The sequence below is a fragment of the Denticeps clupeoides genome, chromosome 12 (assembly GCF_900700375.1).
Source record: "Denticeps clupeoides chromosome 12, fDenClu1.1, whole genome shotgun sequence".
In the NCBI taxonomy this organism is placed as follows: Eukaryota; Metazoa; Chordata; class Actinopteri; order Clupeiformes; family Denticipitidae; genus Denticeps; species Denticeps clupeoides.
In genome coordinates, this window is record NC_041718.1 from 9,498,395 (window position 1) to 9,513,699 (window position 15,305).

Here is a 15,305-nt window from a genome sequence, read left to right on the forward strand (position 1 = left end):
CGCTAGAAGTTTAATGTTCCAAATGGCAACACAATATTCCAAATACTGAACAGTGGTTTCGTCTCCACTGTTTGTTGAAAGACAACAGCACATACTATTGCTCTGCAACAGGCACTTTTTTTCCTCCACTAGATGGCACTAAAATCTGGACTGGATTTGTCCTTCTTTTTTTGTTCTTTTTGAGTGGCACCAGATTGTGTCCAAAAATCCTTTTAAACACAACACAATGCAATTTTCGGCCTGTATATGCAATGTCAGACTAACAAGGAGTTTTTCAGCACCATTTAGGCACAGTTATGAGAATCTAGTGTCCCTCTCCAGGAAAAAAATATGGAACGCTTCACGAATTTGCGTGTCATCCTTGCGCAGGGGCCATGCTAATCTTCTCTGTATCGTTCCAATTTTAGTATATGTGCTGCCGAAGCAAGCACGAATGTGACCAGAAAAACGGTGGTATTTATCCGGGGCTTCTGGGTACTCGGTCACATGGACGGCGTAGACGTTGCATTCATTTAAAATACTGTTTCTTCTATGATACATTTTTAAATGTTACATGATGTTACTGTTACATGAATTTTTTATAAAATATATTTTATTACAGGGCTGTAATGAGTTGTTTATCTGCACAATATTAACAGTAAAACTCACTACTGCACAAATGTGTCCCTAGAGCAGAGCACCATGGGACGTTCTGATTGGGCAGCCTTGCAAGCCCCACCCATGTCCCCATGAACCCCCCGCATTTCACTTCCTGTAAGGCACTCTCCCAATGAAGCTTTGTCAAGCGAAAGCTTGCTCTGAGCTTCCAGCTGAAACAGAACTCACTAAAAGAGAGAAGATGATAATGAAGTGACGAAGTAGCGGCTCTCAGTCTAATGCTAAGGGCACCATCCTCACACGAGGAAGAAAAAAAAAACATTCCGCTCTTCTTACTATGACAAGAAAAAAACGACACGAATTTCCTGCTTAGCAAAGCCTATTAAGTAGTACTGGTAATCAAAATAATGATATGGAACTTTCCTACGAGGCCACCATTGCACTCGTGTTCTTGTATCTTCTAATGTACCATACAGCACCGGGACTGTAATGTTGTACAGTTTAAAGCAGTATATTTAAAAATGGGTAATAAATATAATGCAATGATTGCATTAAAAATTACCCCTGCATCGTTATTCTAGCGAGATTTGATTACAATAAGTGTCCTCACGTTATGGCCCGGTAACACACATACTACAGATCCCATAATGCAGCGCGTACTTTGCTGACAAACCGAGCGCCCTCCGCTCCGAGTTCGCACGGCGCTTTGTTGTCTTTGAAGCACGAAAGAAGTATTTCGAGCTGCTTTTCCGTCGACGTGGAAACTGCTACTGTACAGATTCAGCTGCAACTTAAAGATCACGTTCGGTTATGGGATCTGTAGTTTATGTGTTATCAGCGCCTCATATCGCCGGGCCATAATAATAGCTATATATATGTAAAATATATATGATATTTAATCTTCAGCAGGAAATGTTTCTCCAGGATGTGTGCTGTTCACCTTCCTTGTCAGTATCTCTGGCTCCATATAATGCTGTAAACATACAGCTGTCTTAATGTAGTCCAGGCCTGCTGTATTCATCTCAATGTTCAGGCCGTGATTCATAGGCAGTGATTTCAATTAATAAAGCTGTTCTTTTTTTTGGCAGGGTTAGTGACTAGTTTATTTCGTGTAAATTATTTCATGAATATCTTAAGCAACTTTAACTCAAATGAAAATTAGTTTGAAAGACGTGTGGAGAGTGACTGGGTGCTTTGCAGTCTGAATTGGACATGTTCTATTTTTACAGGAATGAATCTACTTCTGTATTCAGAAACAGTGATTTGAGTGTGAGAGAGAAAGGGTTCATGAAGAACAACCTCTGCAACGCCCCCCGTTTCTTCCCCTTATTAAAAATCTTCTCAACTTTTCGCAGTCTCTGGGGAAGGTTCTTCAGGATATATTTCTGCTGGGGTAGTTCCTGCTGTGAGAGTTTCTGCTGGTGCAGAACAGACAGATCTTTATTAGATCTTTTTTTCCTGAGAGCTCTCTGGGATGTCCATCTGAACCTTATTCAGTCTTATTTTCCAATTGTGGAGATAGCATCTGGCATAATCTTTGGATTCAGAGGGAAACAATGTATTTGTCCAGACAAATAAGAGTTGACTTCATTGGGACAGGTTACTTTGTGGCTTGTTTCTCTACAGCAAATATTCATGCAATTAGATCATTTTCTTCTAAATACGTTTCCGCAGGGGACGCAGGAGCTGGAAATAAGGAGCTGTTCCTCAGTGAATCCACTCCTTTTTCTTTAGACTTAGCACTGTCTGATGAAAGACCTGCTTTTCTGACTGCAACATCCCATACAGTAAAGAAAAATATATAATTATCCTTAAAAATGGCCTAATATAGTATGGTAATAGGTCCACATGGGGGCATTTGTTCTCCTGTTTCTTGTTTCTCGTTGTCCAAAGACAAATACACTGAATGTTGGATTGGTGACTCTGAATTGACCATAGGTGTGAGTGTAGTGAGTTCCCGGCTTGCGCAAAGTGACCCGGGAAAGCCTTTAAGGAAAGTGAAGAATGAGTGTGTAAGTTTGGGCTCTTTGAAGGGCAAATCAACCATTGTCCACAAACTGGTCCTGAACCCGTTGCAGGGCACATAATCATGGCGTACGGAGAGACCACTGCAATCAGGGAATACTGCTACTGTGAAGAGGTGTATGTGGTCCTTTGGTTTCCCAGCCCATCGCATTGCTCATTCAGACTTGACTTCTTTCCATGAATACAATAAAACCAGGCCACCTTCTTCCATTGCTCCGTACTCCAGACACTCATCTGCACATTGTAGGAGTCCAGTCACAAAGTTATTTCAATTTCACAAGTCAGCCACCAGAATTTCTAGTAGGTGAATGACTTTACATGCTGCCTAATGCCTATAAAACCACTTATTGTCACTGTAACATGGTAATAATCTAGATTTATCCACTCCACTCTGGTCACTGTACAGATCAATGCCTTGGATCTCAGGATACTTCTTTATTGCCTTGTTGGGATGTAATGATGCACTTTTTTTTCCCCCCCTCAATAAAAAGACTAAAAAACAAAATATATCTTCAAATAATTACACTGGCTGACACGTGGAACACTGAGATCTGTAATCTGTCTAAAACCCTTTATGGGGCCCTTCCGGTTTTGTGCATTGTATGTTATGGATTTTCATGCGTCCCGATACACGCACCAGCGCAATACGAATCCAGGTAGATTAAAGTGGGTTTTTGGAGTGTAAAAAATTGGATCTGCCCATTCTCTTCAAATAATAAAAACAGAAGAAAACCTGGACTGATCTCAGGTAGTTTGTGTGTTATCAGCGAGTCATATTACCCGGCCGTAATGAGAGTACACCTACAGACCAGTCCACTCTTATTCATTGCGCAGAGCAATGAGCAAGGACACAATTTATATTGCATTTATTAAGACAAAAGGAGTCAACAAATATAATAAATGAGGAAGTCATATTTTCTGCTTAGTTAAAATGAGTTGTAATACGTGTAAATTCCATACTATATGAACACATTACATTACCATAAACACTGCTCAAGAAATTAAGTGACTGACTTATGTTGTCCAATGCCTTGTAGAATTTTGTCCAAAGGCTACCAGTATATTAGTATAAAAAATACACCATACAAACAATTCCACAGTGAAGTTAACATATTTTATTTGTTTTAAGTGCCATTCATGCATATCAGGGGTGGGTGGTATTGACAATCCTAATGACACTTCTGAGTTATTTTACAGCACTAAACCAATACAAAGAGTAGCAGTGTCATTTCATTGGACAGCAAAAGTAATAAACCGTGCAATAAAAAAAAAGGGGGAAAAACAACGAATACAAGAAGTGACGAAAAAAAAAAAAACTGAAAACAGAAAAATCATAAATGTAAAATATAATAAACATTGAAACACTGAATGTTGAACCATAGGTACAAGTAAAAGGTAGTGTCACACAAAAAGCCAACGCATTTTCATCACATATATACAATATAGATATATACATATTGTATCACCCTCTTTTTGGACATAATAACAAAATACTCTGTATTCCTTTTTCCTATTTTCTTTTATATGTGAGCCCCTGCCCAAAACATGATCCCCCACCAACCCAAAGGACAAAAAAAAAAAAAAAAATTTAAAAACACATATTTACAATAAGCACAACACACCAACATTGAATAAAACAGGCCTCAAATACCAGAATGTGTTGGCAGTATCTCCCTTAAAATGTAACAAAGTTTAAAAAAAAAAAATCAATTTATTTCTCAATAATAATCTCTCTGGCAGGTGCATCTCCTCCAGTATTTTAAAACTGAATTGTCTTTATAAACAATTAAACCTCCACACACTCAAGCGCACACACTTTAGCACGCGTACACACGAACTGAGGGTGGACCGCACAGAAATCCTTTCACTACAGAGCAGCCCTCCCTTAGCATTCATGGCGAATGGGGACGGCAGTCTGCTGGCTGCCCACTTGCACCCGAAACCTGCATCTCATCCACCGTGTGCCTCGCGGTATCACAGGCTTTACATGTTTTTCCCAGTTTATTCACCTCTTCCCCCGTTCTCATTTACATCAGTGAGGCATCAGTCCGATCTCTTTTTGTCATTAACCTGAAGGGCTTTTTTTTGTTTAATGTAGGGTTTTTAAAGAGTTGTGCTTTTCAATTAATTTTCCCCACAGAGCTTAACATTGACTGTAGGTGACCTCAAAGCACTCTGAAGGAGTGACAGCGAGGGGAACAATCAAACAGAACGATTCGCAGTAGGACAGAGACACATAACAGTGCAACAAAACAGAACAAACACACAGAATGGACAATGCAGGGAATTAAAAATCTGAAGTTTTTTTCTGTTTAATAACAGAATAATCCTGTTTAATAGCAGAAACCTATGGTGAAATATTTACTTGGCTTATACACATTTGAATATTACTGCCTTGATTTAGTGAGTTTTTGTTTGTTATTGGCATGTAAAGGTCTTAAGCATGAAACACACCTTTCTTTTTTATTTGATTTAAAACACTGCTAAGGAAAGCTATGCTACAGTTGAGTTTAGCACACTCACAACCGTATACAGAAACAGTGAAGAAGATCTGAAACACTGCACACATTACAATGGGGGGAGGGGTGGGGGTCTGGATGAAATCCTTAATCACCCAAAGAACGAGTGGTCTGATGAAGCATTTGCCCAAATAAATGAGGAAAGTAGGAGATTTTTCTTGGGGCACCTGTCTGCACATACAGACATATATGGCTGTATAGAAACCTTTGTGTAAACATGAAAACGTTGCAGGATTTATAGGGTTAACATGATCTTGTATGCAGGATACAGGATTACAAGTTAATGCAAGGTATTAACAGGTACTAGGCCTGAACCTGATTACAAAATAAACTGATTGTCTGATTGTCATTAAATTAAGATTAGTAATCACAAGTGTCCATTTTGACAAGCAAGAAAAAGAATAGTTTTTAAATATGTAAGAAACAAAAGAAAACCTTGAAAAACAGGGCCGGTTTGAGTGAGTGGTTATGGGATGTCTCCAGGCCATAACCTGGCCTGAAGAAAAATATCAGCCAGCATTTCCACATACCATGAGGCTTCCCGATTCTCTTGTGAATCAGCTTTATGTAGCCAGACGATTCAGATCATAGCCCTATATATTAGTATATTGCACGAGGGAACACAGCAAATTCCACTGCATTGCACTTTTACACTCTTCTGACTCTGGAGCCTAAAGGGGTCGCCAGGCCAAGAGTGAACGGCCCCCAAAACTATCAGCAAAGGGAATTTCATCTACATCTACTGTTCTTACACTGTACAGATGACCCTGATAATCCTTGAAATCAAGAGCACATCTCGTCACTCAGAATTGTTCTAAACCGTACGGCACCTTTTAAACATCAAAAGATAAACATTCAAATGATTATTTTTTACAGGTCACTTTGTATAAACAAGATTGGTTTTACTGCATAACAAATTACAAAAAGGGGATGAATTTAAGCCTAAAATATGGAATACAGAGAACTCTTTAGCCAGGATTCATGATCTAGGTGTGCCCAGAACACACACGGATCACCTCGAATGGAACGGGAGCATGTTTCGTATTTTACACATCACTGAGAAGTGGCAGAACTCAGCTGTATTATGTACACTTAAATAGTACAGAGAAATAAACTGTGACACTGATGCAACCTAAGGGACTCCTTACCACAAAGTTCAAAACTATGACAAAAGTACATTACACTGAAGACGGCAAAATACACAAGTACAAACACTGCAGGTAATGTGGGTAAATTTACATGATGTGTATCGATGAGTAATACCAATCTGTAAAACGCTGCTGGAGAGATTTCTGTAAATGCAGTCAGAGTTTTTGAAGCTGGACGCCCTGCTATACACTCGTGTATAAGAAACTGAGTTGAGCACCAAGTTCATAGAACTCTTAAATATCTGCCGGCATCTCTCGCCGACAACCCAAAAGCGACCCACCAGGGCATCTGCGTTACGCTTTGTCCCTCTCTTTCACACACTCATACATACACACTCTGCTTCTGAGAATTGGCCTGCATTTCCAGAAAGAGCAAAAGTGATCAAAACAAGTGGGAAATTCTTTGTCCAAGGCAGCCGAAGACGGTCAGTTATCGTGAGTGGGGACTGAACAGAAATCGGGGGTAGAGCAGAGAGGGCTTCACCACAGTGGGCACTCCGGAGGCTGCTGGTTAGATTAAGAGAGTGGCAATGGGTTTGTAGAGAAGAAGGGGTGTACGCTAGGATGAGAACACGATCTACTTGCCCTAAGACAAGTACAAAAACAATTAATCATTTTAAAAAGTCCCAGTAATGTGATTGTCTTCAAAGCGACCTTTTTTCTTCTTGTTTTGTTATATTAATAACATTGGGACCAGAATGTCTCTGGTGGATTAGCCACACCTGTATTTCTTTAATTTTGGGGGGGTATTTTTTAGTCCTCCTGGACATGCATACAGCTCAGTCTAGCCTTTCTCTCAATCTTTTCTCTCTCTCTCCTTCTGCTGTTTGCCTCTGCATCTCCACACGCTATGAGATAGGGTAAAGTGGTGAGGGTGGGGCAGTTAGACAATGGAGTCCCAGTCAAAGTCATCCTGGATGTCGTCGGCTGGCATGCGCCTCATCTGGAAATTTCCAGGTGGGATCATGTGCTGTTGGTTCATTGGCCCATGGTGTCCTAAAAAGAAGCAATTTGGATATTTGAATTAATTAATGGTTACATAGATAATAGGTACCGATAGATAAAACCATAGTTACCGGTCATGGTGGGCACTGCACTGCTCATAGGGGGCATGTGGGGGTATCCAGGTGGGCCCATCATGGAGGACATAGTCTGTCTAGTGTCCATGTACATATTTCCTGAGGAAAACAAGCATTATTATTATTGTTGTTGTCTTACATTTACGGCATTTGGCAGACACCCTTATCCAGAGCGACTTACAATGTGCTTTCAAGTTACCATCGATGAAGAGATCAATTCTGGTTCACTAGGACCCCAAACTTATTATTGTATTATCTGACCCCATCTGCTCATACGGCCTTCACTACTGAGGTATGAAAATGTATCTTTAAAAGCACGGAAAGACTTCTTGACAAACCTGTGTTGATGTGTTGGCTGGGCTTGTTTGGGTGCATGGAGCTGTGGCACACTGGAGTCTGCACTGCCCCTTGTGGCTGGATGACCCCAGTGCGGGCAAAAAACTGGTTGATCGAGGAGCAGAGGTCGGCAATCTGGGTGGGCTCTAGAGACCAATTGTTGAGTTCTGCTTGTCTCATGCTCTCTTTCAGTCCTGCACAGAGACAGCAAGAGTTCAGTACATAAACATGATTTATAAAGAGTCATTAGGGCCCTTCTCCTTCTACTGAAACAAAACTTGCCATTATTCATTTACATTACATTTACAGCATTTATCAGACGCCCTTATCCAGAGCGACTTACAATCAGTATTACAGGGACAGTCCCCCCCTGGAGCAATTTAGGGTTAAGTGTCTTGCTCAGGGACACAATGGTAGTACGTGGGATTTGAACCCGGGTCTTCTGGTTCATAGGCGAGTGTGTTACCCACTAGGCTACTACCACCCCGTATTCAATAGAATAATAATGAATGATGCCTTTGTAGTGAAATAATTGACTTCCAAATGTCGGTAAGTGTGGATGCCAAAACTAAGTTTATAAAAAAGAAAAAAAAAAAAAACACATGATAGTCACAAATAAATGAAACCTACTTTTATATACTGATGCACCCTATATTATGACCTCTATTTGCTGGGATAAATGCTATGATTTACCTTTCCAGTCAGTTGACTAATCCCATATGTTTATAATAATAACTTTGATAAATTGGATCATTTATTTTGGTGGGTATCACACACACTTATGAAACAGAAGACCACAAAGTCAGTTTCAAACCCCATTTGCTAACACTGTGTCCCTGAGCAAGACACTCAAGGGGGACGCTCCCGGTAACGAATGATTGTAAGGCACTCTGTATTTGTGCGTCTGATAAATGTAGAAGCAAGTTGCTGATTAAATTAATTCAATTTTGCAGCGCCGCAAAAATGCAATGGCAATTTTGACTTCACATACCACTACAGGACACATAGAGGATGCATGTTGGTGCAGCCCTGTGTTTTTCTTAGTCTATTTACACAATTTTCTTAAAATATTACTTATGGATATATGGTTATTAATATTGATATCTTAATATTTTTATAGATCTGTTAATTCAACCAAATCCACTGTTTTATGTTTTCCACACATAGGATTTTACAGGAACATATGCAGGGAGGGTTAAAATATACTCCTGCTTAAATAAATTAATTTAATGGCTACCTATGTAATCCTAAACCAAATATGTTGAGTGTATCTGAGTCAAGAGCATAAGAGATTCAGGGCAGCTCAATGGTAATCCTCCTAAATTCTGAAGGAGGTTCAGTCTCTGCCAAAGAGCCTGCTCAAAAAGCCATAGAGTCTGGGTGGACCAGCAGGTAACGTAAAACCCCTGAACAGTATCTATGCTAGTTAGTTATGGAAGCTCTTTTTAAATCTTGACATGATTCATGGCATAGACAAGGAACAGGAACAAACTAAAGAGCAAAGATAGGATACGGGCGTGACATCCAGGAGAACATAATTCACCTTCTTTAACTACAAGGCCTCTCTTAATTACACAAAGAACCTTTTGTATGAATATTTAATTAAAATCTACATTGCAATTGCATACTGTAATTGGATAAAACTCAGCGACCTGCTAAGCTCAACTATGTCTGGTAATTAAACTTCAAGGCTGTGCTCTCAAAAGAGCTGCTCCAAATTAAAGTCCTGATTGGCAACACTTCAGCTCCTGTGCTCAGCTGTAAGCAGGTACGTTGATTCGGTCCTGCTGCAACAGCTCATTAAATGGTATTTATAAATGTCCAGTCTGCTCGCTGGCGTATGAAGCTCCCAAACTAAATGTCACCAATCGCTGCTGCAACTTGCAATGAGGAGCAGCCAATTTGACCCATTTCCTGTTAGGCTGGTGCAGCTAAATATTCACAGGGCTATTTATTTACTCAGGGGTGAGGTCAGAACTGCACCTTGAAAGGGTGAAAGGTCAACATCAGCCCAGTTGTAGCTGCTGGCGATGCGACAGCTCTCTTTCAGTGCATCAAGGTTGGGGTACCAGTCATTGGGAAGACCTGCAAACACATGCACAGGTCAACATGTGCCTTTATAGAAGGGTGTGAAATCTATAGCAACAGCAGAGCTGACGGCTCAAAGCTGGGGAGGGATAAGGAGATTTTTGCTCTTCAGTCCAGCAGGGGGTGCTCAGCCCTCTCCATTAGACCGGCACCGAGAGGCAGGGTTTTGCTTTGTTCTCATGACAGCACTGTGCATAAATCAGCCTCTGATTTACTGCCTGCTGCCCCAAAGCTCCAATACATTTTTTAATCTAAAACAAATGACTTAAAATGGCTGAAATAAATCTGCCTGTCAGGATGAGCCGGACGCTGTTCCTTACCGGTGTTGCAGGGCATCTGTTGCTGGGCAGGATGGGGCTGATGTGTGAGGTTCGGGTGCGACTGCTGCTGCTGCTGTGGGTGCTGGCCATGTGCAGGGTGGGAAGGGTGTTGGCTGTGGTTCTGGGGGTGTGTGGAGTGAGAGTGCTGCTGGCTATGCTGTGAGTGTTGTGTATGGGGGGGGTGTGCGGAGTGCTGGGCGTGTTGGGAGTGGGCACTGTGTGGTGGGTGTTGGCCATGCTGGGACATGTGCTGGCCGTGGGGAGAGTTATGGCCTGTGTGTGGCGGGTGGGACAGTGGCACCTGGCTGCCGCTGTTGGGGATGGAGTTGGGGTGGGAATTGGAGATGCTGTTTTGGTTGCCGTGTGGGTGGGTGCTGATGGTGTTGCTGGGGGAGTGTTGGTAGGAGCAGGAGGTGTGGGTCTGCTGGGATGATTCCGAGGGTATGCCCATCAGACCTGTGGGGTTTAAAAACAGTCAAATCAGTACATACAGCATTTTAATTTAGAGCAAACTAGACTCTCTAATTACAACTTTACATCTACAGTAGCAACACAGGCTTCAAGAGTGTTGGTCAAAGGTATCACTGTGTAAGAAGGTTTGTAAAAATGGCAAATGAACCTATGGCTCTGAGAATTTGTGAGTTAGAATACTGATAACCAAGCCACCGAAACAACACAGGGTGGATGTGTATAATTTCTAGACCAGCTTCAAAATCAAAATGTAAGAATAATTGAGCATACCAAAAACATAGCCATAGATCAGTATGCTGCCTTCTACAGAGAAGTTGTGTAACAGAGGATGAGATCAATATAATCAATACAGTGAGCCAATTATTTCTGGAGGTGAATTAAGGACACGAAGACTTCTCCGTTGGACTCTCAATTACATCTCCAAAAGCAGGACAGATGAGTTTTGCCCCCTTCAGTTGCGGTTCAACTCAAGCTGCAGTCACACAGAGGCAGCTGAGGCAGTGACGCAGCATTAAACGTGTTTGTAGGCCACACAGCCTGCTCTAATTCCACGACTCCCAGACTCCTCAGACAGTGTTACAGGGTCGTTCCATTCGTTCTTTTTTTTTTTTTTTACCCCCCCACCTCTCGCTTCTCTAAACAAGTATGGCTGGCATTGGGAATATCTGCACACCGACAGCGTAGCAGGAGTTGAGTGTGCCACAGTGGCGGTCTTAAGAGGCCCCGTCCATCATGGCTTTGGAACAGTAAACCCTATTTCACTGGAGTGCTTTTAGAGCTGACTCTAGCACCCGTGCCGCCGCAATCTGTAGCGAACACTCATTGTCGGGGTGACAAAAGGTGCATCTCTTATCGGTAGAGAAAGCCCATTGTCCAACTGGGGAACTACAAAAAGCAATTAGTGAGCGAGCCCCCTGCATAATGATGTGCACTCGTTACTTATTATCAGAGCGGCTGAATTAGCTCGGTGTCTCCTGCAGCCGGGTGTGAAATCCTCTCATGCTTATTTTCGCATTTTAATTGCGCCAAATTGTCCGACTAAGAAATTTCCACTTTTGTGCAGATGAAAAGGTAACAACTTTAAAACTAATGAAACATAGGTGACTGATAAAAAGGAGAGGGAAACACTTTGAAATTGTTAATATATGAAATGTGTGACTCGTGCGGAGAGAAAAAAAAAAAAAAAAAAAAGGTTATGCAGTGGAGACATAGCTGTGTGTACTTTACTCTAACAGCTTTTTGTACATCAGTCAGATTACAAACAAAATGTACTGGAAGCTTTTTATGCCTAACAGTCACTGTCAATCTTGTTTTCTGGTAGATCTGCAACGTTTCAAATGTCCTTTCACATGAGCACACACACATCAGATGGCTTCAAAGAAATTAGTATTCAATATACATACATTAATATATTTAATCCAATATACTACGATGCTCTGTCAAGTTAGGAACTTAGGGGAGAAAAAAAAAAAAAAAAAAAAAAAGGCAGGTAAATCAAGATTGTAAATCAAAAAAGGATTCTCAACACAGAAATGTCGAACTTCTGAAAATTATCTTCTATTCTACATTTGGTTTTGAAATTTACCAGTCATAGTGTTTCTGTTTGAGCCAATGTAAAGAGAAATCATTATTATTTAAATAATTAATGGGGGGAAAACCAGGAAATGAGGAAAAATATATTCTTGAGACATATCTATAAACAGGTTATATGGACAGATTCCCAGAGAAAATTGGTCTTTTCTGTTGGTCTTGACTCACACTGACCTTGTTGGCTGAAAGACTGCTCGAAGACAGACTTGTAAAGGCTGCGGAAGGAGGCACTGAGATCTTCAAAGTCAGAGAAGAGCAGTTGCTTGTCGCGCTCAGGTATGCTGTACTGGGGCTGTTGCTGCTGTTGTAGGCTCATGGACTGGGACACTGGCTCTGGGTGACTCGTCACCTGTATGGCGAGATAGAAGGAAGAGGATATTAGCGGCAGTAGACTTGCAGTGACACATCTACTGTAACTCAAGAGCTTTCCAGCCAGTCATATGTGAATAAGTTCAAGGGAAACAAAGAGAGAATGACTGTGTTGCCACCAGCTTCAGATTCAAAACCAGGAACAAAAGAAGGACTGTTCATAAGCATCAGTTAGGGGCTACATGCAGACAACGTGGGTGACACACTCATCTATGAACCAGAAGACCACAAAGTCACGAGTTCAAACCCCACTTACTACCATTGCATCCCTGAGCAAGACAATTGAGTGTCTGCAGGGGGATTTACATTTACTACATTTGGCAGACGGCCTTATCCAGAGCGACTTACAATATGTGAAGTAATCAGTAATCAGTTCTAGTTCACTAGGACCCTAACAATGAATACAATCAATTTATTCACTCTGTTGTTTTTCTAACATAAGTCAGACTATAAGATACAAGTTAGTCTAAGTGAGCCTGACCTTGAGGGGAAGTTCATTCCACCACCTAGGGGCCAAGACAGAAAAGTCTAGATGAGTGTAGACATATATAAATGACATTTGTTTTATCCTAATCAGTTCACGCATTACATGACTGAGGAAGTATAACCTTTTGAACCCTGTTTATGAACAAGTGTGGTTTGATAATGGTTGAGGTTGGTAATATTTGAGATTTATATCGATGTGATAAGCAGTGCCACAGGATGTTTAAGTTCATTCTTTAATGAAAAAAAAAATGTTTTGAGTCACTCCACCACTTTTACAGTATATTTTCTTACAATCCCTGACAAATATAGGCCAGTTTAAGGTTTATCTCTCAAACGTGTACATTTGGTTCTCCATTATGTTAATCTTTGCACCTTTGCTGCTTATTCCCCATATGAATGCATATACCGAATCGTGACCCCATAACGTGATGGTTTGGTTAGAATACTTGTAGCATTACAGACCTAGCTTTAATGTGCAAATGCAACACTGTTCCTTTAAATATAGTGCTGTTCACATTTATCTACATTACACTACATTATCTGCAGGAAAACTGCTTTGCTATACGTCAAAAATACAGATTCTTCCTAAGACTAAAATCTGAGAAAAAAAATTAGTTGACCATCAAATTGAATGTGTTTGGCTTTACAGCCAGATGGAGTAATTTTGGTCCATGACACGCAAATGTAAACACAGAGGATTCTGATCAGCTGCTCCTTTTATTCAAAGTGACTGCTGCCACCTGATGACTATAATAGCTGGGCAATAGCATTCAGTGGAGTTCACTTGAGAGGGCAACAGCTTTTACACGCTGGAACACCGCATGCTTGATTACCTCTCGCAGCCAATCTACAGGATATTTTTCCTTGTAAATGGAAACTACATAAATTGAATGGGTTAGTAGGAGGATGGAAAATGAAAGTATGAATCGGGACACATTTTGCTAGAAATATTTAAAACAAATGTGAAGTGTTCATCAAAATCACAATGTCAAATGTCAAAGTAATAAACACAAACCTGATTGGTCTTGTTCAACAACCTATAGTTTGGGTCTTTGTGATGTTAGCACATACTACAAAGTTTAGAAAACCAGTCACACCTTTTCTTGTAACAAATGTTAGTTTTTATAGAACGTTTGTAGAAAAATATCTCAAATAAAGTCAGGAATGGTAGAGCTGGTGAGAACAAAAATGACACTAAATATAAAACCCTCAACCTTAATTAAAAGTAATTAAAACACTGTTTTTGTAAAGATTGTATTTTGCCACATCTACTGGTGTTTTTGTTACAAACACCACATTTTCAGAAATGTGACCTAGACTGGACAATGTTCAGGTGGCCTATAAATATATTTTAAAGAAAAATCAATACTTGTGCTTGATATAAATAAGCATTCCTTTCTCAAATGCAGCCCTCTCTGAGCAGCGTGCAGATGCTAAGCTGCTCTATAGGAGTGATGGCCTCCGGAAAGGTTGTGCCGAGGCTTTTGTGCCACATGTGAAGGATGCCTCAAGTGAAGTGGAGGCACTTCACCATGGCTCAGGAGTCTGGGGAAGCCTGGCATGTAAGGCCCACAATGGATTCCAGACGGACTGAATAATTAAGCTGGCTTCCCCTGAGCCTTTTTTTTTTTTCCTCCTCAATGAGTTGCGGGTTAACTTGAGGCTCTGAAACAAATCTGATTTAACATGGGACAATGACATCTTCAAGGATTGTGTAACAGAACAAATCAACTGAAAAGTTAATGAGCTGCCAATAGTTTAAAATGTCCTTTTAGAAGTGACAACCTGCAGAGGTAACCAAATTATGGATCCTTCAGAAGCAGGCTTATGTTCTCCACTGCTGATATGGCATGTTTACCTTCGGATTAAAGCACAGTCCATGTCTGACTTTAATAGAATCTAATTGGCCTGAGTTTAAGAACTCAAACTGGTGGATAAAGCAGTGAATTGTCTTGGCAGTGTGCTTCAGCTTTAGTAAATCCATCACTGTCTGGGCTGGATCAATGGTTGGAGCCCAGAGCGAGAAGCTCCAAGAGGTTTGGGGCAACCACAACAAAGAGGGGGCGTCTCTGGTGGGCACACATCACAGGTCGGCATGCTCTCTACAGCCGCGCGGAGGCAGCTCTGCACATCTTTCTTCCCTTAACCCTTTCGCTCAACGTGACATCAGGGCCTGGACTGTAACCTCACTGCCTTCCAGCCGCACAGACCGCCTGCTTTGAACTGGATTACAAAGGAGACGGGGGAGGAAAAAGCAAAAAAGAAACTGGAACTGAA

The 15,305-nt window shown here is 41.1% G+C and overlaps 1 protein-coding gene and 1 non-coding gene across 4 annotated transcripts in view; both read right to left on the reverse strand.

Moving 5' to 3' along the window:
• Nucleotides 1-324: 324 nt before the first annotated feature.
• Nucleotides 325-431, reverse strand: LOC114801522 (U6 spliceosomal RNA). The gene has a single exon (XR_003751559.1). It is a non-coding gene; the product is annotated as a U6 spliceosomal RNA (small nuclear RNA).
• Nucleotides 432-3,714: 3,283 nt separating this feature from the next.
• Nucleotides 3,715-15,305, reverse strand: part of foxj3 (forkhead box J3) — a 72,659-nt gene continuing 61,068 nt past the window's right edge. For 2 of the 3 annotated variants that reach the window (XM_028999322.1, XM_028999323.1), the window contains exons 7-12: nucleotides 12,348-12,522; nucleotides 10,113-10,568; nucleotides 9,688-9,789; nucleotides 7,707-7,898; nucleotides 7,366-7,467; nucleotides 7,147-7,285 (exon numbers count right to left, since the gene is read on the reverse strand). In XM_028999322.1, the coding sequence (XP_028855155.1) occupies nucleotides 7,173-7,285; nucleotides 7,366-7,467; nucleotides 7,707-7,898; nucleotides 9,688-9,789; nucleotides 10,113-10,568; nucleotides 12,348-12,522 (1,140 nt within the window). In that variant the 3' untranslated portion in view covers nucleotides 7,147-7,172. Of the gene's footprint in view, nucleotides 7,286-7,365; nucleotides 7,468-7,706; nucleotides 7,899-9,687; nucleotides 9,790-10,112; nucleotides 10,569-12,347; nucleotides 12,523-15,305 lie in introns of all 3 variants that reach the window. The other variant, XM_028999321.1, reaches the window with a different exon arrangement.